The sequence below is a fragment of the Telmatherina bonti genome (genome assembly GCF_933228915.1).
Source record: "Telmatherina bonti genome assembly, chromosome: 20".
NCBI lineage: Eukaryota > Metazoa > Chordata > Actinopteri > Atheriniformes > Telmatherinidae > Telmatherina > Telmatherina bonti.
The window spans coordinates 26720825-26748324 of record NC_136618.1 but is presented as its reverse complement, the minus strand read 5'-3'; the positions used below and the strand labels follow the sequence as shown (position 1 = coordinate 26748324).

At 37.9% G+C, this 27500-nt stretch overlaps 1 protein-coding gene across 1 annotated transcript in view; it reads right to left on the bottom strand.

Annotated features, from left to right (window-relative positions):
* Nucleotides 1-27500, bottom strand: part of tmtopsb (teleost multiple tissue opsin b) — a gene marked incomplete at both ends in the record, with an annotated part of 78281 nt that overhangs the window by 27249 nt on the left and 23532 nt on the right. The window contains one exon of the mRNA XM_079260162.1: nt 5019-5252. Within this exon, the coding sequence (XP_079116288.1) occupies nt 5019-5252 (234 nt within the window). The remainder of the gene's footprint in view (nt 1-5018; nt 5253-27500) is intronic.

Below are 27500 nucleotides of genomic sequence, written 5' to 3'. Positions count from 1 at the left end.
CACGAGTGAGGGAAGGATGGAGCTTGAGATCGACAGACGGATCGGTGCGGCGTCTGCAGTAATGCGGGCTCTGCGCCGGTCTGTTGTGGTGAAGAAGGAGCTGAGCCAGAAGGCGAAGCTCTCGATTTATCAGTCGATCTACGTTCCTACCCTCACCTATGGTCATGAGCTGTGGGTCGTGACCGAAAGAATGAGATCTCGTATACAGGCGGCTGAAATGAGTTTCCTCCGCAGGGTGGCCGGGCTCTCCCTTAGAGATAGGGTGAGGAGCTCGGTCATCCGGGAGGGGCTCAGAGTAGAGCCGCTGCTCCTTCCCATCGAGAGGAACCAGTTGAGGTGGCTCGGGCATCTGGTCAGGATGCCTCCTGGACGCCTCCCTGGTGAGGTGTTCCAGGCACGTCCCTCTGGGAGGAGACCCCGGGGAAGACCCAGGACACGCTGGAGGGATTACATCTCTCGGCTGGCCTGGGAACGCCTCGGGATCCCCCCCGCAGAGTTGGCAAATGTGGCTGGGGAGAGGGAAGTCTGGGCTTCCCTGCTTAGGCTGCTGCCCCCGCGACCCGACCCCGGATAAGCGGCAGAAGATGGATGGATGGATGGATGGAATATAATGCATAAATATGCAATAATTATATGATATACTGGTAAGCTCATACAATAGAAAAATGCTGAAATATAGACAAATAAATAAAATAAATAGTTAAATAAAAGAGATAAATAAAAATAAAATGAATAAAAAAATATCAGCACTTGTTGTGCAATTAGTGTGTTGAGGTAGTGAGGTCACATGACTAAAAAGCTATTGAACTTAAAAAATTCATATAAAATAACCCAAGATGAAAAAAAGGAAAATAAAGGCTGTGCAACATGTAGCAGGACTAGCTGAACCATTAGGCAGTGTTTGAAGTGTGTAGGTCACATGACTAAAAAGCTATTGAACTTTGAAATCTTAAAAAATTCATATAAAATACTACAGGATGAAAACAAGGAAAATAAAGGCTGTGCAACATGTGGCAGGACTAGCTGAACCATTAGGCAGTGTTTGAAGTGTGTAGGTCACATGACTAAAAAGCAATTGAACTTTGAAATCTTAAAAAATTCATATAAAATAACCTGAGGTGAAAATGGAGAAAATAAAGGCTGTGCAACATGTGGCAGGACTAGCTGAACCATTAGGCAGTGTTTGAAGTGTGTAGGTCACATGACTAAAAAGCTATTGAACTTTGAAATCTTAAAAAATTCATATAAAATACTACAGGATGAAAACAAGGAAAATAAAGGCTGTGCAACATGTGGCAGGACTAGCTGAACCATTAGGCAGTGTTTAAAGCGTGTAGGTCACATGACTAAAAAGCTATTGAACTTTGAAATCTTAAAAAATTCATATAAAATAACCCAAGATGAAAACAAGGAAAATAAAGGCTGTGCAACATGTGGCAGGACTAGCTGAACCATTAGGCAGTGTTTGAAGTGTGTAGGTCACATGACTAAAAAGCTATTGAACTTTGAAATCTTAAAAAATTCATATAAAATAACCCAAGATGAAAACAAGGAAAATAAAGGCTGTGCAACATGTGGCAGGACTAGCTGAACCATTAGGCAGTGTTTGAAGTGTGTAGGTCACATGACTAAAAAGCTATTGAACTTTGAAATCTTAAAAAATTCATATAAAATAACCCAAGATGAAAACAAGGAAAATAAAGGCTGTGCAACATGTGGCAGGACTAGCTGAACCATTAGGCAGTGTTTGAAGCGTGTAGGTCACATGACTAAAAAGCAATTGAACTTTGAAATCTTAAAAAATTCATATAAAATACTACAGGATGAAAACAAGGAAAATAAAGGCTGTGCAACATGTGGCAGGACTAGCTGAACCATTAGGCAGTGTTTGAAGTGTGTAGGTCACATGACTAAAAAGCTATTGAACTTTGAAATCTTAAAAAATTCATATAAAATAACCCAAGATGAAAACAAGGAAAATAAAGGCTGTGCAACATGTGGCAGGACTAGCTGAACCATTAGGCAGTGTTTGAAGTGTGTAGGTCACATGACTAAAAAGCTATTGAACTTTGAAATCTTAAAAAATTCATATAAAATACTACAGGATGAAAACAAGGAAAATAAAGGCTGTGCAACATGTGGCAGGACTAGCTGAACCATTAGGCAGTGTTTGAAGTGTGTAGGTCACATGACTAAAAAGCTATTGAACTTTGAAATCTTAAAAAATTCATATAAAATAACCCAAGATGAAAACAAGGAAAATAAAGGCTGTGCAACATGTGGCAGGACTAGCTGAACCATTAGGCAGTGTTTGAAGTGTGTAGGTCACATGACTAAAAAGCTATTGAACTTTGAAATCTTAAAAAATTCATATAAAATAACCCAAGATGAAAACAAGGAAAATAAAGGCTGTGCAACATGTGGCAGGACTAGCTGAACCATTAGGCAGTGTTTGAAGTGTGTAGGTCACATGACTAAAAAGCAATTGAACTTTGAAATCTTAAAAAATTCATATAAAATACTACAGGATGAAAACAAGGAAAATAAAGGCTGTGCAACATGTGGCAGGACTAGCTGAACCATTAGGCAGTGTTTGAAGTGTGTAGGTCACATGACTAAAAAGCTATTGAACTTTGAAATCTTAAAAAATTCATATAAAATCCCACAAGATGAAAATGAGGAAAATAAAAGGCTGTGCAATGTGTGGCAGGACTGGACTAGTAATTAGGCAGTGATTTTAGGTGTGTAAGTCACATGAGTAAAAACCTATTGATGTTTGAATTGATTAAAATTTCATATAAAATAGGACTAGATGAAAATGGAGAAAATAAAGGCAGTGTAGCACTCACAGATAAATCGTAAACTGTTTAAAATTGTTTTGACATTCATAGCCCCAGTGGTTGCGGAGATAGTTGTTTAAATTCTGCCATGGTTAATTTGTTGACGGTCCCTAACTATCCGCCGGTGGTGAAGACCGCTGCGGTGAAATTTGCTGTCACAACCCCACGACAAAGCAGCTTAGGGTCGGCAATTCATTACGAGGAGACTGTGTGTTCAAATATAGATGGAAGGTATGAAGTTAAGAAGACCGTTGCATCGTGCATCTTAACCCCACGACGAGGTGGCTTCGGGTCGGGAGACTGGGTGTCCGAATATCTGTTGAATATCAAACATCAAACTAACTTTACCTCGGTCACACAGCACACCTTGCATGTTTGGTCTGCACTTTTATCCCCTTGATGAGAATGACGGTCATGCAGCAATGCATTAAGTTTAACAGCTCCTCCTTATAACTGTTTCACTACCAGAAGGATTCATTCTTAATACAACTGTTTCTGTGTGAAAAAAATCTCTTTGAGTCATTTTTATTAAAAAAAAAAAAAGAGTTACCGACTCCTTCAGGAGGTCATTGCTGTTTTGATTTGCATATTTAATGTGTGACAATGAAATACTGACTGAAAATGATGAAGAATAAAAGAAATCCAATCAGTGCACAAAAAACTTTATATGCGCTATAATGGAGCTGCTTTTTTTGTTTGTTTCTTTTTTTTTTTATTTTTTTTTTTTATTGGTAGTTTAAAAGTTTGAGGTGAATAAATCTGAGTTTGACAAAAAGATACAACACCATCGAGGAGGTGAATACATGTGAACACAAATATGTGTCCGTATTGCCTTTTTAAAACATATTTGCCAATAGGCCTGTTTGAACTGAATTTTTTAACTTTTTCACTGAGAATAAACACTTTTAATTAAGGTCAGAAAGTTACATAATGCATCTTTATATAATGTATATTAATCACATTTTAATCACATTAAAATTATTTACCACTAAAAGCTACTTTATAAAATGTTTAAAAGAATTTTAGTTGATGACCAAAACAAAAAGACCAAAAAAAATGATAATTTCAACATAATTATAATTTAATTATAATTCAATTTATCATTTAATTTTAAAACAGTAAAAAAAAAAAAAAAAAAAAGATAAATATTCTTGACAAAAACTGAACAGACCTAAAGCTAAAGTGCCATTTAAAGTACTTTATCTCTGATCTATAACATGTTACAGCACTTTTAACTTTATAAATGTTTTTGTGTGTTCTGGATGGAGGAGGGGCTAAACAACACATGCTTTCACGTTAGTCTTCATCAGTCCATAATATCACCCAAAAAAAGAAATAACTAGACTCTTTGATAGTCGCCTCAAAAGTTGCTAAATATAGCACCAAAGTTGCTAAGTTTTTAGCTGAGCCATAACAGAACTGTGACAGGTTCAACAGTGTAATCGGTACCAGGAAAATGTGCCCTGACAAGTGTTCCACGTTCTGTGATTAAAATGCATAAATGTTTTTAATGTGTGAAAAATGTTTTTAATGTGTGAATTTTCCATTATTGATTAATTAGCACCAGTTTGTTCATTATATGTGTCATTCAGTTTTTCTATTTTGCCATCACTATGCACTACATACATAACTCCTCCATTTAGATATCTAAATCCTACCACTTCCCCTCCCAGCCCACTCCCACCACATTGGGACATTTTTTATTCCCTTTGTATTGTCATTCACTGACTCACTAAGTTCAATCATAAATTAAGTGTGTGTCCCAGCATTAAAGGCAGAAATGGATAGAAAGACTGTTGGTTTCTGACACAGGGCAAGATCAGTCACTGCTGAATGCAAATATCTCTCAGCAAATAGAGCCTAAAACTTTTAAATGAGCAGATTAGATGCAGTGAAAATGTTGGTTCTAAGTGAGCTGTTTGCACCAGATATGCAGCCAGTTTCCTGTAATTACCTGTTAGTTAGCTCACAACTGGCAAAACAGTCCTTATTCACATCCTGCTTGGAAATAATGTCATATGTAAATGATGTTTTTGAAAATACTTGAGTTATAAGGGGGCTAAGTTTGTAGCAAAAGACTGCCGGAGCCCCAGAATCACAACAGAAGTGGTTTAAATAGTGCAGCAGGATGCAGCCGCCACTGAGACAAAGAGAGAAACATTGACCGAGAGCACTCACTTGTTTGTTCATAAATATGTAAATAAAAGGGTTGACAACAGTGGAGAATTTAGCCAGCAGCGATGGCGTGATGCTTGCCTCCGGAGTCAACAGGTCACGGGGGCCGAAGGTGGCGAGCAGGGCTGCGACTCCGTAGGGCAGCCAGCAGACCAGGTAGCACAGCACCATGGTGATGACCATAACCAGCACGCGCTGCTCTCTGCGACGGGTCACCACCGAGCTCATTCTGCGGACCTGAGAGACAGAAAAAGCTTCGTTGCTGAATCAAAACCAACCAATACAATTTGTCATGAAGAGAAGAGAACAACTTTGATGCCGATTCCACAAAATTAAGTTTTTTTCTTTTGGTTTTTACCAGAAAATGTGACTGTTTGACGACAAAGTAAGTTTAATTTTGTTTTCCCAAAATCATGCTTTTCCTTTCAATAAAATAACTTTAATTTACCCTTCATGTTAAAGTGTTTAATTAATCCACCAGCCTGTCTGAATAATACATCACTCTACGATGATGAGCTGTTAAATATAAAAGACAGATTTGACACGTTCCAATTGATTTGGCTCAAATAAAGCCAATTTGGATGCCAGTTCAAAAAGATTTTACACATCAGATCAATTACACATGTAAATCATCTGTCGCCAAAACAAAATCCCTATATATGAGATTTAAAGAATAAAAAGAAATTAAATGTAGATAATGTAAAATGATTATAAAATCTGAGTCTCTATAGTGAAAAATAAAGGAAAAGTTCCTCGTCAATAAACACACAAGTTCTGTTTGTCTTCAGGAAGCTTCTGTATCTGTGATTCTCACTCAAAAGACATCAAAATATCTAAATTCCTGTCTGAATATGGGTTTGTTTATTCTGATAGTTAAAGTTATGTTGAGGTGACGTTTGAGTTTATCAAAGACAGTGATTCGATGTGCACATTTAGCGGAGAATTCACCATGACTGGCAACTTTATAGCACCTTTCATATGTTATCAGGCTACTCAACCACACCATAACCAGGGAGCATCTGGGCCAATTTCACATCATAGTTTGGAGTCTACAGCCTGCTTTTAGCAGAACTGGGGCTTTACCTGCACCATGTCTGCAGAGTTCAAATCAACCAAAAGTCAGCACAGAAATTTTCAGACTTTGGTTATGCTTGGGATATGTTTATAGTTGTACATGTGATAAAAAAAAATCACTTAATTGCTTTGGCTAAAATTGGTTAAAGTTAGTGCTACATGTGCTACATGTAGGATCAGATGCAATGTTGTAATCGCATCTACTGCACAGTTGGGTACAACGTAGCTAGAGCTGTAGCTCTCAGGTTTTAAAAAACAGAAAACTAATCTACATCCTGTCATGGTTTGGATGTTTTTTTTGGTCTTATTTTGTAGTTTTTCCTGTTTAGTTTCCTTATGTCTTGTTTTTTGTTTAGCCTTTGTTCATATTCATTTGATTCACCTGGTCTCGATAGTTTATTCATCTCTTGTTTTGTCCCTGTTTATTTATACGCTTAGTTTTCTGCTCTCGGTGCGGATCCTTTGTGTTTAGTTAGTTCCCGGTGTCCCATGTCTCCAGTGTTCCTGCCTCTTGGAATAAAAACCTGCTGACCCTGCATCCCCGCCTGGTTACCTGTATTTGGATCTCAGCACCCCATCATGACACATCCATGCCAGAAGTGATAATTTGGTCAAGGTATGGTTTAAAAGATGCTGCAAATCTGCCCCAGGACTATGGTGCAAGTCTGGAAGCTGAGTTTCAGGCCACAACAGATGTTCTATACTTGATCGTACTCATGCTAAAAGTGAAACTGTCCCAAATCTGTGTAGCTAATAGACACATTTGATAACAGCTACAAAGACTAAGTCAGCTGACCACAAGTGACCTGATGCTATAAGACAGCCCAGAGAGTGTAGACATTTAGGGCAGATTAACATTGTGTGATCTGCACGTCCTGATAAACAGTGTGAGAGAATTGTTGTGATCGTTTCCATCATAGCTAACCGGCAATCCAACAGTCGGACTGAGAGAAAGTTGTGATTGCAACCCTGAGCCACATCTACTAATCAAACATCAGGAATGTAACATGAGATGACATATAAATTAAGGGCTACTTTCACTGGTGGAAAAGTCTAAACAAGCCTAAACACTTGTGGATGGATGGATGTCAAACAAATAAACTTGTTTCTGGTCAAGTTGTGGCAGCAGAGGTCTTGTCTGTATGACATGTCCATTAGGTCAAACCATGAACACCCAAAGGGAGATGAACTCATCTGTTAGTCCAGCTCATAAAACATGCTTTTAGTTAATTTGGTGCTTGGAATGTGCAATGCTCTTCTTCGCCAGACTATGTTTGAACTTGGCTGCATTGAACACAATGCGGCCAAGTTCATCCAATGGCTGTCTCAGTGTGGATTGCGGAGAATTCCTCAAACTGTACAGAGATGCGTCTACCCATGATTTGTTCAGTTCATATAGGCTTGCAGTGCTAAAATTCTCTTTTATTCTATTCTACAGTTATTTAGCAGATGCTTTTATCCAAAGCGACTTACATACACACTCATAGCCATACTCATACACACTGTTGTCTGTTGTCTTTCTGTCCTCTTCCCCCCACACAGCAGAGGCAGATGGCTGCCTGTCCTTAACCCGGGTTCTGCCGGAGGTTTCCTTCCTGTTAAAAGGGAGTTTTTTCCTTCCCACTGTCGCCAGTGTGCTTGCTCAGGATGGGAGATTGAGTTGGACACTCCAACTCAATCTGTTGGTTTCCTTATATAGGCTATTATGAATTGGCTTTCATTATGTTTTTTTTCTCTGTCTGTAAAGCGTCTTGAGATGGCATTGCCATGATTTGACGCTATATAAATAAAGTTGAATTGAATTGAATTGAATTAACTTTATTAAAGAAACATAATCAAAATGGGAACTTAACCACAACACAACCAAAGCAACCTAAACCAAAGTAAAACAACAGTGCCACCTGCACAAACGCAGGGTGATCTCCCAGGCTTAGGCTGGCAGACACACCTTGCTCTGGCTTGGTTGAGCTTCAACTGGTGACAGAGCACACAGTGGGGCCGTCACATTATAAATAGAATTAAATACAGTAAAAATGCAGACAACTAAATAATTAAAGTGACACTGTTGTTTTTTTCTGGTTCAACTTTCTCAATTTTCCTCGGCTGACAGTGGATGCAAACGCTACAGTCACACTTAAAAGAAATGAAGGACGCAAAACTGGGCTTCTCAATTTGACATCAGTTGTAACAAATACCCAACATCAAGCCCAAATAATTTGGGAATAGTTTGTGATTCTAAAGCTATCCAAAATATAGTTGGAAATTCAACTGAGAAAAGATATCAAGCTTGATGGAAGATTTGTAAATAGACAGAAAAACACACATGTATGTTAAAATCTTTATATGTTAGAAAACTAGCCTGGGATGTGAGCTGTGTTACACCATCTTTGTGTTCTCCTCTCTAAATGAAACCTACATTTTGAAACAGTCTGAGTGATGAAAGTCATGCCTGAGAGCAACAGAGACACATAATAGATCGATTAATCCATTGATAGATCCCCTGAGATAAGAACTGAACTGAATCTATGGCATTTTTAATGCCAAAAGCTGCAAAAGCTGAACTGACATTTAAACCTGTACAATCAGACTCCTTTCTGCCATCATGAATATTGCATTCAGAAACTCCTAAATATTTATAGATACGGCAATATCATTTTAAAATAGAAAATAAACACGGAGAGATGGAGAAACAGAGTGGGAAAGGTTCAGGCGAAGCAGATGCAGTTCTGATTAAGTTGAAAAGGACAAACCCAGCACTAATGCTGCCAACTCTACTCTGAGGGGATTAACTGCAAGCTGCTCAAGCAAATAAAAAAATATTTGGTTTATGCATGATTACTTATTTTACTTGCAAAATTGAATAGAGCAGTTTGAGTGTATGGGTTTCTAGTGAATTAAGATTAACCCTGAATCTTGTTGCCCTTGTCAGCTGAGATTGCAGATATTCAGCTTTACTTTATTACTGTTTCTGCATTATTAACGACATTGCTTTCTGTGAGTTTACACACAGGGTTGTATGCTTCAAATCCAGGCTCCTTAGTTTGCTCAACTTTCATCAAACATCTTATTTTTGTTGCACGTAAACCCCTGTGTTTAAAAATAAAAAAAACACTGCTTCAAAATTTATTAAAAGATCATCCACAAATCAAATGAATGGATTTTTGTTGTCTTTACTGTCCACCCTCACTGTATTAAAAAAGTTAAACAAATGTTAAAATAATTTCACATGAAAATTAAAGACCCACACGAACCAACGCACATTCACACACACTCAAATGCTGAGAGGCAAAGGACAGAAAATATTCTAAAATGTTAATTAAAGGGCCTGAAATATTCTTGCAATTAACAGGTGAGGGTGTCAAGATTGGGTATGAAAGGAGCTCCACTGAAGCTGTGTAGAACTTTGCCCTTTCAACATCTACAGTGTATCATATTTTAAAAAGAATTTATTCAGTGTGTGAAGGCCAAGGGCAGACATAACTAATATGATCACAACCTGCGAGTCCTTGACAGGCACTATGAGATGGGATCATGATGAATGCAGCCATGTTGACAAAGGATTACCTTGGAAAACTGTTTTTACTCATCACAGTCCACTTCTGTATCCAGAAAGTAAAACTTAAAAACTATAGTCTACAAGTTATTTATCAAGTTAGTGTGAAAACATACGAGTTCTTAATACAAATGAGTCCATGATTCATCTTTTTTATCTAAATACAACAGATGAAACAGACTATCCAGGCTGTTATAAACAAAAGATGCACAATCCAGGGTCTATGATAGTTTAAGGATGATCAGTGCTCAAGGCTTAAATAACTGCCGTCCATACATACTAAATGCCAGAAGAGGTTTAAGGATTTTAAGGAAACATAATATGAAGCAAACACAATAAGTGTATATATATATATATATATATATATATATATATATATATATATATATATATATATATATATATAAATACTTATTTATGCCCAGCATTAAATTTCCGTACGGATGGCGCCATCTGTCTGTCCTCTGTCTTCATAATGTATGGATTTCACTTCATTTTCAGAGTTGCAGATGCATCCCCAGATGTTGTGTTGACCATAAGAACTTGAACTTACCCAAAGTTAAAAAGTTTTATTAATAATGATACTGGTTTCTTTGGTCTCGGCAACTTTTCTCAACAGTCGTAATAATGCAAGTAAATGTTTCTTTGGTGGTAATGATGCTCAGAGGTGCAGTGCCGAGGTCTGCATGAGAGGCGGTTGGTGATGTCAAAAGGCATGTTGAGGGACGTTATCCCAAAGAACTGCACAGTAGGTTCAGAGATATTGTACTATACCAAATTTGTTCTCATAAAATGGTAACATGCTGTACTTGAAACAAAAGTCTGTTTTCAACAAGGAGTTCAGCTGAAATGGGAAACAAACAAAATAAGAGAAAGCTTACCATTTCGTAATCAGCCAGATTGCTTGGTGGAAACGGTGTTAAACTGTGTAAAACCTGAACCTGTTGTCCCATTGCCAACAAAGCCTCCCCATGCACAGATAAATCACCACTTATGGTGTGAAAATAAAATGATTTTTGTGTTTGTATTCTAGTGATTTTATTTTTTGTTCTGCATACTTTAAAACCAAAATCAAGCAATTTTCCTAATTTTTGTTGTTTCCACTTTAAAATGAAAATCACTAAACATTGCAAATGCTTGAAGTTTAAAATGTGAGCGTTTTTGGAAAAAAGCCCTGGTATCATCTTTTTTTAACCAGTTGCCTTGGTTAATAACTTTGTTTCTATTAAAATGGAAGCAAAACTTGTTTCACCTCTTTCCGTCTTTGTCAAATGACCGACTGCCGAAGAAATAATCAGTAAAAAGAAAGTTTTGGGAGTAAATAGGGCTGGACGGTTAGCGCTGGTAACAGTTTGCTAAAATGGCCAAACAGTGTGCTGATGACAACAAATCAAACAGAAGCTGTAAGAGGCCGATTTTCTCATTGAAAGGAGTCTCTTGTCCTGGGCTCCTTTCAACTAGCTCCTGTTTAACGTCTTTGACAGATTGTGCCACACTGACCTCTCCTTGGACTATGGCTGTCAGATTGAGTTGTGGACGGCTCATCTGGTAACGATATGAAAGCAAGCTTCCTCTGTGGCTGCTCATGGTGGAAAAAATATGCACTAATAGATCACCAACAAAATCTGATGTAACATAAGAAGTGGTTGAAATAGAGATGCTTTGTTGTGATAAGACAGTTGTGGAAAGGAAGAAAGAAACCAAAACGCTCAGTTGAAATAACAAGAGAAGATACCCTTCACACACCCTGACAGAACATTTGCGCCAAAAAAAGAAGCTGTATGGACACAGACATTCTTCCTTTCAACATCAAAAGGCCAAAGTGAAATATAACAAAAAAATCAGAGACAAATCTCAAGAAACATTTCCAAGAGCCTTGGAGCATGCTGGAGCAAAACTGGTCCAGAAACAAATATCTTTACTTTTCTTTTTAGTGGTATTGGGAGGATATATTCTGGCTAACACTGGGTAAGATTGACTGCTTTGTGGGGCCTCTAATTGGAAATCCACAACCATTTTTTTTTTTTTTTTTTTTTTTTTTGTTTTAATAAATACAAAAAAAAATTGTGTATAATCTGGCATGTTTTTCTACTAGAAAATAAAACCTGTCAGTCACACAGAAGAGCTCATGTTGTAGTGTTAGAATAACATGTCAATTTCTAAGATCTGACCTTTGCAACAGTCCATGTTACTCTGAGTAACCTGCAGCCTTTCAATCTACATGACAGCTGCTGTGTCAGCTGCATGTCGATGTTCTCCGAATATGTCAAGCTTTTACAGCCTGGAATGGCTTCATGCAGTCAGGAGTAACTATAATATGTTAAAACATGTGACAGAGTCGGTTCAAAAACGTAGCAGACAAGGTCACGTGAGCAAGGACATGCTCCACCATGTCAGTGGTTGGCAAACATCAGTGAAGCTTCACGTCAGACACAGCATATAGGGAACATTACATAAGAAGAAAGACTAAACTAAAGATGAATGTATTTGGAACACGCCTGATATGAAGCAAGTCGGTGTTATCTAGCAACAAAACAAAAGCTAATGATAGCTCTGAATTTACATAATGAGGCATAATTTAATGCATATAAATTTAATTAGATATGTTGTGCTTGAGTTAATGAACTTTAAAGTAGCTGGTATGCAGATGTAGTTGCCTTTTCAGGGATCCCATCAGCTGTTTGCGCCGCTTTCCTTCCACTTTTTAAGCTAACTGGCTAACATACAAGCTGAACCTACGGCCAGTTTTTCAGTTGCTATCTGATGATATTTGTCAAGGAGAAGGTAACAACACGGTGTCTTAGAGTGGGTCAAGTGTCACATCTCCTTAAGTTCAGATGAAAAGTTATCAATTTGACAGAAAACTGCATTTCCATGTTAATGTCAAGCTTAACAAGTCTTGGTATTATGCTAGTTATTGCCAATGGAGTAAAAGAAGGAAGGTTGCTGATAGTAAATGACTAATTTAGGAGACATTGTAAATATGATTAATATACTAGGATCATTGGTGTGCATTGATTTGCTGCAATTAAACGATCAAGCCAGTATAGTAATGTATTACAGTACAGCAGCATTTCTCTGATCTTGGCTCAAAAGCTTGCAGAAAAGACCCGAGAGCAAATACTTCATGACAACTCAGAGGGAGTCTGAGTGCAGAGAAATGTGCTCTGACTGGAGTGCAGGACATTTGCATGTGCCACATTCACTTTGAAATGATGGAGGAGAGTTTGAAGTGATGCAAAATATATATTTGCATGCAAACAAGCCTCTTTAGAGCACACTTGCAGAGTTTTGAGGGAGAGCAAAGCTATATTAGGTGTAAACACAAGGAAATGTGCTCAGAACCGTTTTGCTCTTGTCACTGATATAGTCCTATACTGGGAAGAAAGCATGATTTTTTTTTTTTTTTTTTCTTGTGAAGGGCTGGGAACCAGTCCAGGCAATACTTTGTCTCGTGATTAATAGCTGCTAGGTTGGACTTCACTAACTGTCAATAACAATTGTTTAATAGCGGTCTGTTGCAGCTGGAATTGAAAAGAAAATAATGAGCATGCCGTGACAGTCGGACAGCTTTCAGGAAAGGAGAAAAAAAAAAAGCCTTCAGTTTTGGCTTTACTGGCAGAGGTAAGCAGCGAGTGTCAAGTTGCCTCATTAAAATTTCAAAGACAACAGTTTATAACAACAAGGTCAAGCAACAGACACAGGGGCCAACAATGCAACAGACTGGCAAAAAGCAAAAACAACTCCCCATTGACTGGGATGACTGCCAACTCATTTGAATGTCACTCAACAACCGTGACATGACATCGGTTGATCTAAAAGAAAAAAAAAAAAAAAAAAAAGAAGATGAATAACAGCTGGAATGAAGTGGTTTGGCTGTAACAGGTCACTACAGGGCAGAGCTGAACTTCTGGAGACTTCATCAAGTGTAAAGAAAATAACCAGGCTTGTTTTTGGATAAGATTAGAATGGGGGTTGGATTGCAATAAAGTTCTTTTTCTAAGAAGTATATATTTCCTCTTTGTCCAAAACTTTATCTTTTTTTTTTTTTTTTTTTTTTAAAAGAAAAACAAAACTTTATCTTTAAGACAGAGACATGAGAGCATAACAAGCCAAAGTGCACATGAGAAATCTGGTTGTTGAAGTGCCGAAGTAAGACACAAGTCTGAAAAAAAAGTTATGTCTTTTTAGGTACATAACATTAAATGTGCATGAAGGAAAACTACTTTTCTAGAATACATGTTACATAAAATAACGTGTAACTGAAATTGAGACATATTTTCAGTGTCCTTGTATAACATGTAGAAAAATGTCATTCATTACACCAAAAATCCTTCACTTCTTTATTCGTTTTATTCATTTATTTAATTTATATTCTGTATTTTGTTTTAGTATGTACCCATTTTTTTGTGTTATTAGCAAAAACAATTAATTTGTGAATTTCGTGATTAATTTAATTTACGTTCGTAACTGTTCGTGATGTCATCACGGGAAAAGCGCTTCCTCCCTCAGTCTGCTTCCGGCTGCTGCGGAGAAAGGTAAGCCTGTTTGGAGCACTTAATAATAACTTGCTTTCGAAAGGTTTCTTTAAAAACAAACAAAAAAAAAGAACGAATGTGAGAAACGAGTTTACTAAGTTTATTGTGTCCCCAGTTCATATGCAGTAAGAGTAGAGGAGGAAAAAATGTTTTTAAGTTTTAAACTCTATCTAGCAGTATGTGTGTTAGCTAGTCGGCGCCGCATGTGCAGCGCGCTCTTGTCTGACTTAAACGGGGTTTCTTGTCATGGGCAGGAGTACTGGGTCGGCTCATCTGTTGGGTTCCACTGCTTTTCATACAGCTGCACTCCATGTCATTTTGTGCAGAATAAACATGCTGATGATTTGGGCTGAATTGGAGCGCTGGTTCTACTGGTCATTTACACAACGCAAAACTACATCCACGGCAGTGCTGCGCCGGTCACACTTGCACTGATAAAGATGTTTGTCCTGTTACTCAAGGATAAATTTTCACTTTTAGCTTTAACCCTCTGAGGACCAAAGGTATTTTAGAGAAATAAACCTGACTTTTTTTTTGTTTAAATGCTAATAAACATCACCTTTCAATGCCCCATGATGTCCTATACCTTGTTTTTTTATTTTTTTATTTTGAATTGAAATATCATAAACTGCTATGTAAATGAGGCTGCTTTGCTTGAAATAAAGAGTATTATAATTTCAAAGCATGACTTACGGTGTGTTCAGACCAAACGCGTTTTGAGTATCGAGAACGGCAGGTTTCCATGTAAAGTCTATGGGGAGGCGTGGCAAGGGGGCGTCGAGCTTTCTCGCTTCGCGTTTTGAGCGTTTTGGGTGTCGGCGTTCTGCACGGAACGCGCCGAAAATTTAAGAAGTTTCTTAAGCGTTCCGCACGTCAAAAGCCAGAGATGGACAAAGCTGAACTTTGGCCGCTCGACGCGGGGCGTCAACCAATCAGAGCGATCAGCTCGCAGCTCCTGGAGGATTCCTGTGGTGAACCCAGACACGGGGCTGAGATGCCATTACTCCGTGCAATATTTAGGATAACCATTCCCTGCTAAAAAGCTGAATGTTACGGATTTGGCAGTGTAGCAGGATACGTTGCCTAGCAACGCTTTGTTTGGGGGCGGCGGCGGCTCTCTGCTGAGTGCAGCTCTTGTTGCATTAACACTTACTATTACTGCCCTACAACGACGTCCTCTAGCTTTACTTCTTAAATAAAACCATGCCATCTCTCTACTGACTCCGCCATCATTCAAACTGACCGGAAGAAAAGCGCCGCCTCCCTCCTCTCTTTTCCGCCGCGTTTGCCGCTCGTTCCAGACACACAGCGGCAGACGTGGCAGGAGCGCTGGGAGCGTCTTGGGCGTCGGACACAAAAGTGGCAGTTTAGTGACCAGCGTCAAGCGTTCAGCGTTTTGACCGTTTTTGATGCCCAAAACGCGTTTGGTCTGAACACACCGTAAAGGTACTGAAGGGGACTGAAGCACCGCAGCTCTCTGAAATCACTGTCAGCTGCACACACTGTATCTGTTACCAAGTTATACATCTGATACAACGTCGTATCGTTTATGTTGAAACAAACTACTTGAGTAATGCAAATGTTTGTTTGAGCAATTACGCATGGTATACGTGCGTAAAAGCTGTTGTTTTCATAATTTATCGGCCTTGTAAGTACAGAAGGCAGCTATCCGACTGCTAATGACACCGATGCAGAGTGATTGACACTGTTTGGAGGCGTTTCCTGAGGCATCATCGGCTCTGATTGGACAAACACGTGTCATGCGTCAAAGACAAAGGCTCTGATTGGAACACCTATTTTGACACAACACTCTATCACCTATGAATGGGCTACAGTGATGCCGGAACTACCGTCTGAAAGCCCGGAGTCTCCCGATTAAGAGGGAAAAAAGTACGTTTCTATCTTTTATGGTTCGACAGCTATGCTCGATTAAACACAACATGGTCCCTGGCATCACCGACGATGCCGGCGTCCCCAGAGTGTTAAACAACACATCTTTAACATCTCTAGCATCTGGAAGGAGCTCTTAAAAGAGGTGGAAAGTCTGCAGCCTGATGAAACAACAAAATTCCTACAGTGGTGTGCAGAAGAGAAGCCTGAACATGCTGCCTGAATATAAAGTAAAAACGACTTTAATGAGAAAGGATACAAAAAAGTTGTTGTGGTACAAAGCAGACATACAGATTAACATCCATATAGCTCCAAAAATACCTGCATTTTCTAAAACTTTCCATTAACTATCACCTGAATAAAGCATTTCATGTCAAACAGCATCTTTCTGCAGCTCAGCTGAGACACAACATGGGAAAAAAAGTTCAAATCCGTGACAAGCAAGTCAGGTGCAAACGAGGATAAATGCTAATGAGGATGTTTGGATGCTGAGAAATGAGCCTGATGGAAAAAGGAAAAGTACAGTCTGCTTTATGTTTCATTTTTCTTGCTTCGATATTTGCAAATCTTTGCAAGTCTGTGAAGATTGACAGCGATAATCTTCGATCAGGCTCATAAACCCAGGTAAACATAAACCTGCACACATGCAAGCACACACATAGGCATGCACAGCTAAACACACGTGCACCTGCACACACACACGTACTTCTAACTTTAATTACGTTCCTTTTGATTTTTCTTTCATGTATCTCTCTGTCTTTATACTCGAGCTCTTTTCTGCTTTTGACATCTTACATTTTATTGTTCGCTCTGATTATTAATGCCCTTTTTGATGGTTGTGGTGTTTAATTCTATCCTGTTTGTTTTTCAGTGTGGAAGTCTAATCAGCGATCATGCATGGCTTTTTTTTCATATCATTTTATAAAGCAAACTTCTATACATTTTTCATGCATATTTACAAGCACATGCAAATAAATAAGTAAATAAATAAATAAACAGCTGCTCCAAGCGTGGCATAATGGACTAATCAAAGGCTGCCGAGCTTGCTCCATGACGAACCAGCGTAGAGAGGACTTCAAGCCAATCTAGTTCTAATTACCAGTAATTATATGCACCAATTTCCGCTTAAGATTGGCTCATTTGAAAGAAAACTATAAAAGCCGGAACAGTTTTTTTTTTTTTTTAATTGTTTGCTTCTCATGAATGAACAAGAGTGAAGCTATGGACTGTGCAGCTGTTGTTTTATTCTGCAACATCTGCATAATCCCTTTTTTATTGAATGGTGTGCACAATGGCATGTGTTAACATGCGTGATCCAACGCAAAGGAAAAACTTAATTGTAATTCAGAAAGACAAAAGGATATGAAATGAATTCATTTTATATATTTAATATTTATTATTTATCCCAGAAGAAAATAGTAAAGTAGTAATAAAGCTTTTTTAAAAATAAAATAAAATAAAAGGATTAATCAGAAGAGAGTGACTTGTTCCTGAGTGTCATGATGTTACAACTGACTGGTCTCTGCCACGGCCACGCCCACTCCAGTCAGCTTCCAGTTCAGCCAGTCTCCTCACTAATCCATCACACCAGTCCCTTATTTATTCTCCAGCTTTATCTGCAGCAGCTCTTCAGTCTGTCATTGTCGGACCTCGCAACCGGTCGCAGTATTTTCCTGCTTTCCCTTCCCAGGCCCCGACACACACACACACACACACACACACACACACACACACACACACACACACACACACACATACACACACCTGCCCCAAAGATTGTTTTTTGGCTCAATTTCCTGGTTCTGATCCTAACCTGTCCCTGGTCTCTCCGTAGTTTGATTCCCTGGTTCAGACCCCTGCTCGTTACCTGGACTCCTCTGCTCAACATCCCGGCTTTTTACCCCTTTCCCGTCTCACGGATCATCCCACCAAGCCCCAACTATTCACGTCAAAAAATAAAATCAACTCTGTGTTTCCATATCTTGCTAACAGGCTGTTGATGTTGTTGTTTCATCTGTTGACAGAGCTGGTGCTAGCTAATACTAGGGCTGGGCGATATATCGTATATAATCGAGATATCGTGGCTAGTCCTCTGTGCGATATAGAAAATGTCTATATTCGTCATATTCGAGTATCCTGTTGTCACACAGTTGTTTTTAGCTGTGGCGGGGTTTTCTCACTCCTCCTCGACTCTGCACCGCTTTGCACAGAGAGTTAAAGCAAGAGCACCTAGTTACGTACATAACGTGAGCTACGTGCTACGTCATGAGAGGCAGCGTGTGGCCACTGTTGCCAACTTGGTAACTTTTTCTGTGAAAAGCGACAAGCGACAAATGTAGCGACTTTTACGGGAGTTATTGGAGACTTTCCTGGTGTTTTGGCGACTGACTTTAAAGCGCATATTGTAAAGTTATTGTCAGAACGAGAGTCTCTCCCCGTCCTAAAGCACTCAGTCGCTCCGGCTGCAGCTGCAGCCAGTCAGAGGAGCAGAGAGGACACCTGCACGACTCCACCTACAGTCACAATGAACAGCCAAATCCGCCACTGATCCCGCTCTGGATTACAGAGTGGGACATAAATTACACAGTTTTTCACGTCACGCAAAAATAATAATTCTATTTGATTACATTCACAGTCTCTGTCACTTACTCACCTCATCCACTGTGTGTGTGACACAAGCATATTTATCTAGCTCGTCATGTCTCTAGAAAGTACAGAAAGCAGTGGGAATCAAATCCTGAATTAAAAGCTGGCTGAAGCCGTTTATTGGAGACGATACGAGGACATTCTGCCTGTATTATAAGACTGATTTCTATGCTAAACTCTGCGATTAAAAAAAATACACAACAACTCAAAAACGTATCCATAAAGCAAAGCCTTATAATAGTTCATCATTTGAAAAGTCCCCCCCCAGAGCACCTATTTTCATACGTTGCATTTATTACATCATGCAAAGGCACTTTATTTTGTTTTAAAATGACATGTTTCTGCCACTTTAACTGTTCAATAAATACGGTTTTGATCAGTTTGCTTCGTTACAATTTCATCCTTTTGGCATGAATGTTTAAAATCATCATATCTTGATGCAGTATGAACAATTATGTTTTAATGGAGACACAAAATCATCTTACTGATGTGATTGTATGCACCAAAGCATTCATTCAAGGCTAAGGTAAATATCGAGATATATATCGTATATTGTGACATGTCATAAAAATATCGGGATATTACTAAAAGGTCATATCGCCCAGCCCTAGCTAATACCAGAGTGTGGTGCTAATGGTGGTTTTATCTTCTGTCAGAAATTCAGAAGCAAATATGATAAAACCAGTCTGAAGCCCAGCTTTCTGCATGTTAGCTAAGGTTCCAGAAAACAATAAGTTTTCAGTCGAAGTTACCAGATAAACACTTCAGCTGTGCAGACGGCTGTGGGATTGTGCTTAGACAGTGGAAAACTAATTAATTTATAATAATGTTGGGAGATCATCAAAACAGCCAATCAAATTCTTGACTTGAACCAATCCACCCGAAGTAATGAGGTTAATCATAACGCAGAACTGCAGAACCATGAATTTATGGAACGTACAGTTACTCGTGCTTTCATGGCTTGTAATTAGTTTTCCAAAGTGTGTGTGTGTGTGTGTGTGTGTGTGTGTGTGTGTGTGTGTGTGTGTGTGTGTGTGTGTGTGTTCCTATAATGGAATCTAAATATAAAGAAGAAACCGAAGAAGTTCTGCCTGAGCCTGGGCTGTAACGAAGTAATCAGAGTAGCAGCATATTGTCCATTTAAAAGTCTAATAAATTAATATATAAATATTATATAATGTACTGAAGTTACGCATAACAGAGTCGGCCATGTTGTGGCGCTTCCCTAGCAGTTGCTGTGGTAACAGTGTCGCTTTTGGCCTGGATGATGTGTTTAAATTCCTCTTATTTCTGGATATCTGCTCCTCCGTGGCGAAGTAGGCAAAGTTAAATTAAGGGTAAGTTAACCCAGGTAACGGAGAGATATACCGGGTATGTTAATCCCAGGCCTCAGATCTTGTTCATGTTTTCTATTTCCCTTTTTTTTTTTTTTTTTTTTTTTTTTTTTCAAAAGTAAGATTTTGGGAAGCAAAAAGACTTAATGGCTGCTGTGGAGTCTTTAATAATGGTTATAATAGTAGTGACTCAGCAAAAAACTTGCCTCCTTCACATGCATGCAGTTATATAATTAATTGAAATTTAATCAAGTCACAATATGGAAACGATGGAGTGCTTATCTGCTCTTCAATATTGTACCGACTGAAAAAGACATTTTTGTTGCCTGCAAAAACTTGACCATAATAACATGTTGTTTTTTTAAAAAATAAAAATTATAATCATGGTTGTATAAAAATGATCATTTCCTCGAACATGATCAATTCTTTGCCACTGCAATGAGTCAGAAATGTCACATATTGTTTTTTTTAAATTTTTTTTGCTTCTCCTCTAATTTAAATTATATCCAAATACCACAAGTGCAAAAACTAAACAAAAAAATTATACAAAAAGCAAACCCTAGCATACGTGGGTCAATTTTTATGTCCCTACCAATGTCAAAATGCTTCAGTCCATATGAATTTGGAGGACAAATGTAAGAGCTTAAAACTTCTGTTGTATTTCCAAAACATAAGCTATTTATCCATGGATGATTCGTTCGCCAATGATGAAGTGGCTTTTTAGTTTTCATGATGTTCTGCCTGTTTCAGTAGTAATCATCAGTAAATAATTGCAAATTTCTTATTATCAATAAATAGATAAATCAAAAGGAAGCGGGGGAATGAGAACATAAAGAGCTCAGAGTATAGATGCAGTGGAGAACGGGGAGTTACTCAGTTGTTTGTAGATTTTTTTATTGTTTAATCTATTTATTATTGTTTATTTTCATTATTTCCACTTTATTTTTTATAAACATATTTATCAAATTTTTATGTGCTATTTTTCCTTCTGCTGCTACAAACTTTAATAAAGTTAACTCTAAGTTCAAATAAACACATTATTATTTTAACATCCATTAAATACTCCAATCATCAGTCATTCAACACGTTAAATGCCTTTTTTCTTTATTTTTTTCACAGAAAACTAAATGCTAAATTAAAATAGTCATGTCCTGTAGCAAAAAAACAAAACAAAACAAAAGAAAGATAAGGAAGATCTTTTTTAATAACGCTAATCTACTCATCTATGAGGCACGAAAAACAGTCAAAAAACTCTTTTCTCAACAGTCAAAACCGTCCAGCAGAAATCAGAATAAAAGCAAATCCAGGTTTTAAAGACATGATTCATCATAGACTCAAGTTGCAGAGGACCCCCTGACCATTGGAAAGTTATGTATTTCTGCAGGAGGACTAAAGGTTTGGTTTGGCACATGTTTAGCCTACATGTGCCAAAAGTAAAGTATAAACATATCGCTGCCAACCGATGAACAAGAAAAACCCCAGATGTCCCCTCTGCCACCGCCGTCTTCTACCTTTGCTGATTATTTCTGTTCTTTTCTACACCTACGAGGATCCATCAGCCTACCTGCCACCGCTGACAGGAAACACGATGAGAAACTTCTCACTACATCTGGATCTGTTTTTCTCAGTCTAATTAATTCAGACGGCATCATTAACAACACGAGTGTCGTACCGCTGTCTTTCTCCGTCCCGTCTCATATTTCCTGCTCCCAGAGGCATAAATGGCATTTCACAACAGATGTGAGCAGAAATGCCTCTAAATAAGGGAATTATCAGTCTTTTATCTGGCATGAAAATTCAGTTCAAGCTGTGATGGGACGCAGTTCCACTCCTGCTCATGGAAATTTTCCAGGTAATTAAAGGTGGCCTGAAGTGATCAATGATGGAAAACTAGCTTCAGAAGAGAACTGAAAGCAAGCATCCAGTTCATATGACCGTCAGAAGTCTCCACTGCTAGCTGAACATATGTCATGATCATTATCATGCTGCATGAGCTTTATCGTTTGCCTTTAGGTGATGACACGTTAAAAAAGAAAAAAACTTTCAAAACTTTTTTCCACGATGAAAGAAAAAACTGTATGTGGCCACCTACAGAAAATAACTGCTTCATTTCTTCCATGCAACTACTGCCAGCACTTTTAGGTAAAAAAAAAAAAAAAAGGTGCTATGTTTCAGGCAATTATATGGTCAAGAAGCTGTTCCAGATATCCATGCTGTGTTGAACAAGGCTGCCTGTAAGAGCAGCAGATTGCAGACGCTGATGCCGCTGGTGAGTCTTGTGCTTTTATCACCGTACGAGCTGCAAGCTTGTTGTTGCGCTCATGATTGCTTTGCTGGTGCCTTCTATCTCAGGCAATAACAGGGTTCAGAGAAATGTGGAAGCGCACGTGCACGTTTCACTTTCCACACCAGTGACTCCATGCAACCAGCCAACTGTAGCAGTATCCCATTCCCACACTGACACAGGTGGAATAAACCATTACAGTCATGTGAAAATATGGTGTAAAGATGCAAAGAGACCCTAGACAACTCAAGTACCCCCCAAAAAAAAGCTTGAAAGTGTTTGCAGGCTGATGTAGTATTGCAGAACCATTGTAAAGACTTGATAAGTCTGAAAATGATCTATTTTCAGCACATTTTCTTAGAATTTAAATTGAAATTAAGATTAAAGAAGATGTTTTTATTTAATTATCTATTACCTATATAGATAATAAAGCAATCCTGTGTTTTTCTACCCTTCTTAAAAGAACAATAACTCAAATTTAGGCAAGAAGGTTCTAAATATATCTAAAGGCTACAGAGTAAATCCACATTTCTACTGACAACAGAAAAGTAAAAACTGAAGCTGTACAGACTGTTTTGACTGAAATGAAATTGTACTTTATTAATAAATCCTACAAGAGGCTCAAAACTCTTGTTTTATTCTTTCAATTTCCTGCACATTAAACAGAAGTGGACACTTCTTGGACAATAAAACTCACAGTTTGAAAATTGGCCCTACTCCAGTCCTGTCAGAAAGAATTGTGAATTGTGGGTTTTTATCAGCAAATTGGTTCCTGGAAGAAGAAGAAAAAAGCATCCAGCAGCAAAATAGCAAAAGATTGAAAGAGAGCCTGGAGCTCTGCAAGCAGCTCAGTCAGCCTTCTTCATTATACATCCACTGTGTCTTAAGACTTGAATTATTTGCATTTAAAACCAGTTTGTTGTGGTTGTATGGCAACACTAAGCTGGTGTTAAGCAGAGGTGAGGAAGACCTTCTTTGTTTAGCTTGGTTGTGCGTTAGTAACTGACTATTTATCAGGTAATACAACCAAAGCAGATGGTGATTTCAGAAGTTTTATAGCTTTTTTGATTTATTAGGAGAAATGACAAGACAAACTTTTCAAACAGATTTAACTGTAATCTATATATCTTTCATAACATTTTACTAAAAAAGCTAAAGCATCAACTCGCACATAGCAAATGAGATGGTTGATCTGAACCAAGAGCCATATATGGCGACCCATGTCAGGCAGTGAAGCAAATAGGTCATAAACTGACACTATGCTCCATAAATCCATGCTGGGAGTATATCTATAAATGTTTTTTATTGGATGTGGTAAAAATGTACAGGTTCCTGTTTTAGTTCTCAGGACATGTTTCCAGCCAGATGCAGCAAGCAGAGTATTTTGTATATTTAGATTTCAACAAGTTTTTTTTTTTAAATAAATGCAAATTACAAAGCAAACCCACATGCACTGACAGATTTTTTTATGTTTGTTTACTTGTTAGATGGGTTTTACGAAACAAGAACTGTTACAGCAATAACATTAAATGTTTTGTGCTAAATTGCATCAAATTAAATGACGAGCAGCTACTGTGTGAAACATATTATCGTAAAAAAAACAGGTTCCCTGACCTAATAGTACCGTACATCTGACTTTTCCATGAACATGCCAGTGTAACTGCAGTGCAAACATGTCACACTTGCACCAGTTTTGTAATGCAGGTATCTAAATACTACCTACAAGATCTCAACATACAGCCACAGGGGGAGCTGGATTTATGAACGAGTTCTGTTCCTGCGCTGCGGCGTAACCCTAAATAAGTCGAATTTTTACCCTTAAATACCCATAAATATCCCCTAAATGACATTATAACTACCAAAATACACATATTATACATAATGTTAATGGAAAAAAGTACAGGCAATTGAAATAGATATTTCACTTAAAATAAAATAAATATACATGCTCTATTTGTTTTTCTTTTAAATTTACATTTATTAAAAGAAAGTCAAAATGACGCAAGTTGAGAACTCCGTAACCTTGGGACCGCCTGTACTGATATTGTGTTTACTTCAGGATCAATTCTATGGAATCAGATTTGATTCAGAATCTACAAGCAAAACTTTTTAAAACTCAAGCATAAAACAACAATTAAAACCAAAACTCTCTAAAACTTAAGTAAAATAAATGATCTCAAAATCAAAAATTATCGGTCATCATGAAAACTATTAGGCTTTTATTTGGTTAAATTGAGTAGTTTTGTTTGTAGTTTCCTCTTTTTCTCTTCTCGCTGTTTTGGTTGCGCTTCACAGTCTTTGGTTTTGATTCTCGATTGTTTAAAATTAAAATTAAAACTACTTCTGAGTCTCTGACAAAGAATTTGAAACTGTGGAATTGTTATTGTTTAATGGTCATTTTCTTTAATCATCAGCATTCATCTGTGCTGCTTAACCATGACAATGTAAACATCCTTAAAACCATTAAAAGAATAGTTAACTGTTTACTTCTGGATCCTCATGAACTCAGCCACACTCACTTTTCAGCACACAGTAGTTAAACACTTCCCCATAAAAGTATACTCTAGACTTGTATCTAGAAACCGATGCAAACTGCACACAGTGATGAAACAGACATGGGTGTAAACATAACTCAAAGCTGAACTTGGCATACATATATAAGGGTTTAAACAACATCTGGGCTACAGCTGTATCACTCCAAAACTCACCAAGCCAATCGGAATGCGCCCCTGAAAAGAGCCCGTCCTAAGAAAGGTTTGTGTCAGAAATTAAACCAAACAATCGAGAATCAAAACCAAAGACTGTGAAGCGCAACCAAGTAGAGACAAGAGAGAAAGAAGAATAGGGAAACTGCAAACAAAACTACTCAATTTAACAAGATAAAAGTCGAATAGTTTTCATGATGATTGATAATTTTTTATTTTGAGATCATTTTTTTTAACTTAAGTTTTACAAAGTTTTGGTTTTAATTGTTGTTTTTTGCTTGAGTTTTAAAAAGTCTTGCTTGGAGATTCTGAAACAAATCTGATTCCATACTTTCCAGACCCAGCCCGCATGTCTATGTGGGGCTCATGAGGGTTAAATTTGGTGTGCAGATAACGGTCACACACGGGTTTGTCTGCAGTTTCTGTGGTGTTCCAAGTTGGTTCTGACTGGGTTTAAGCCGGGCCCAACTAAATTTACCATCAGACATAATCATTGTCATAGTCTCTGGTTTCAGTTGCTTCGTTTAGGTTGTTGCTGTTTTTATAAATGGATTTTCTTTTTTTCTTCTTCTTTTCTTTTCTGTCAGTTGACGGATGAGTGAGACATCTTCCTGCTGTCATCTTTTCTGAAGATTTTTTCTTTGACCTTACTGAAGACATCACGTGGTTACAGAAAGGCGGTAGGTGAAATTAGGAAGGACTTGGGAAAGGTCAACTGCAGCTGCCATGCAGGTCTGCAGGACTGAAAGTACAAATATTCAATACATATTCCAGAAAAAAAGTGCTTCATCTCATGCAGTCTGTTAATAAAGACAATGTAACATATGAGTTTGAATGAACAGAATATAAAATTTGATTTCATTGACAAGATATGTTATTAAGAAAGAAAAGAAAATGTCAGAGAAGTGAATCATGCTGTCAGAGCCAGCTCATGTTCACCCCTCTGGTCACGTTATTGCGCCTCCACATGAATCAGTGTAACTGGATAAATATAACTAGGCGCAGTAATGAAAGCTCCAGTCACAAGGAACTATGGGAAAGAATTATGTCCCTTCTTTTAGAAAGGAAAGTTGGATTGTTACACAGTATGTTTGAGGAGATAATGAAGGAATCGTTGGAGCTGCTTTTCTTGGTATTTGAAGAATCAACCAGCTCTTCTCATGGCTGCTTTTCAGACACTTGTAGCTCTTTTCACGCAGCCTGAAAGGTTCACAAGTAAAACTCAAGACATTCAAGATTACCTCCTTGTTCTTCTCTGTTTGCTAGACCGCTTTGCTTTTCACCTGCTCTCAGTCAGCTGATTGCCACACCTGTTTTCCATCAATTACTTCCCTCCCCAGTGTAAATACACGAACAATTATCAGGTTTCTCATGCTAATTTCCTGTTTCTTTATCAGCGGTATTTCCCTATCATGGATCAGCTTGCTGTATTTACTGTCTGGGTTTACCTCTGCACCTGCTGTGCTTTTAGTTTCTCCTGTCTTTATTTGGCTTATTTTACTATTCATGTATGTTTTTACAGTTTTCGGCAGACACAGTTGAATTAAGATGCTCCAAAGCAAATAAACAAACAAGTGACTCAAAGTGCTTCCAGGCCTGTTTGTCAGATGAAATTCTTTTGTAAAGAAAATCAACTAAATAACACAGATGGCTCAGAGAGATACATGAAAACATTACAGCAGCCAGTGTGAAGCGATGAGACAACAAAATACTCATGCAGGTATAATGCTTAAACTAAAACACTGAAATCAATGACTTATTGGATCATGATGATGCTGGTAAAAACAGAAATTACACAAACGTAGAGAGATTAACATGGGGTACCGAAGTTAGGAGCATATTGAGAAAATATTGCTTAACTGTGCTAAAATAGCTATTTTGGAGACAACTACCTGGACTAAAACCTCTCTAATTTAATTTTTAACATTTATATCTGCAAAGGTAAACTTTCATTTGATCAAATTTTACCTTTGCAGATATGAATTTTACATATTGTACTGTGATCTGAAAGGGGCTTGGGTCAGTTTACAGGTTATAGCTGCAGCTGCATCATTCACATTCATCCTGTAAGTGTGCACTTTTTCAGGCAAGCCTTTTCTCAGTTATGCAATGTGTCATCTTTCTTTGTTCTCCACCAGCATTGCTGATATTTACACATTTTAGCACATCTCACAAGTGACCCCTTTACTGTGGCTCCAAAAGTGTTCATGTAGACAACGTAGAAGATAGTATTTCAGTTAGACAATTATTATTGTGTAATTTTATAAACTTAATGCATAATATATAAATATAAACTTAATTTAATATCATCTTAATTTAACCTGTTAACAATATAGACATAAAAAAAAAAAAGTGAAGCCTATGCGGAAGTGTATAAAACTGCAGTTCCTCCTTCATCCACTAGGGGCTCCAAAACAGAGCAAATCCCCACAGACTCCCATGTTAAAAAGACTTCACAGCA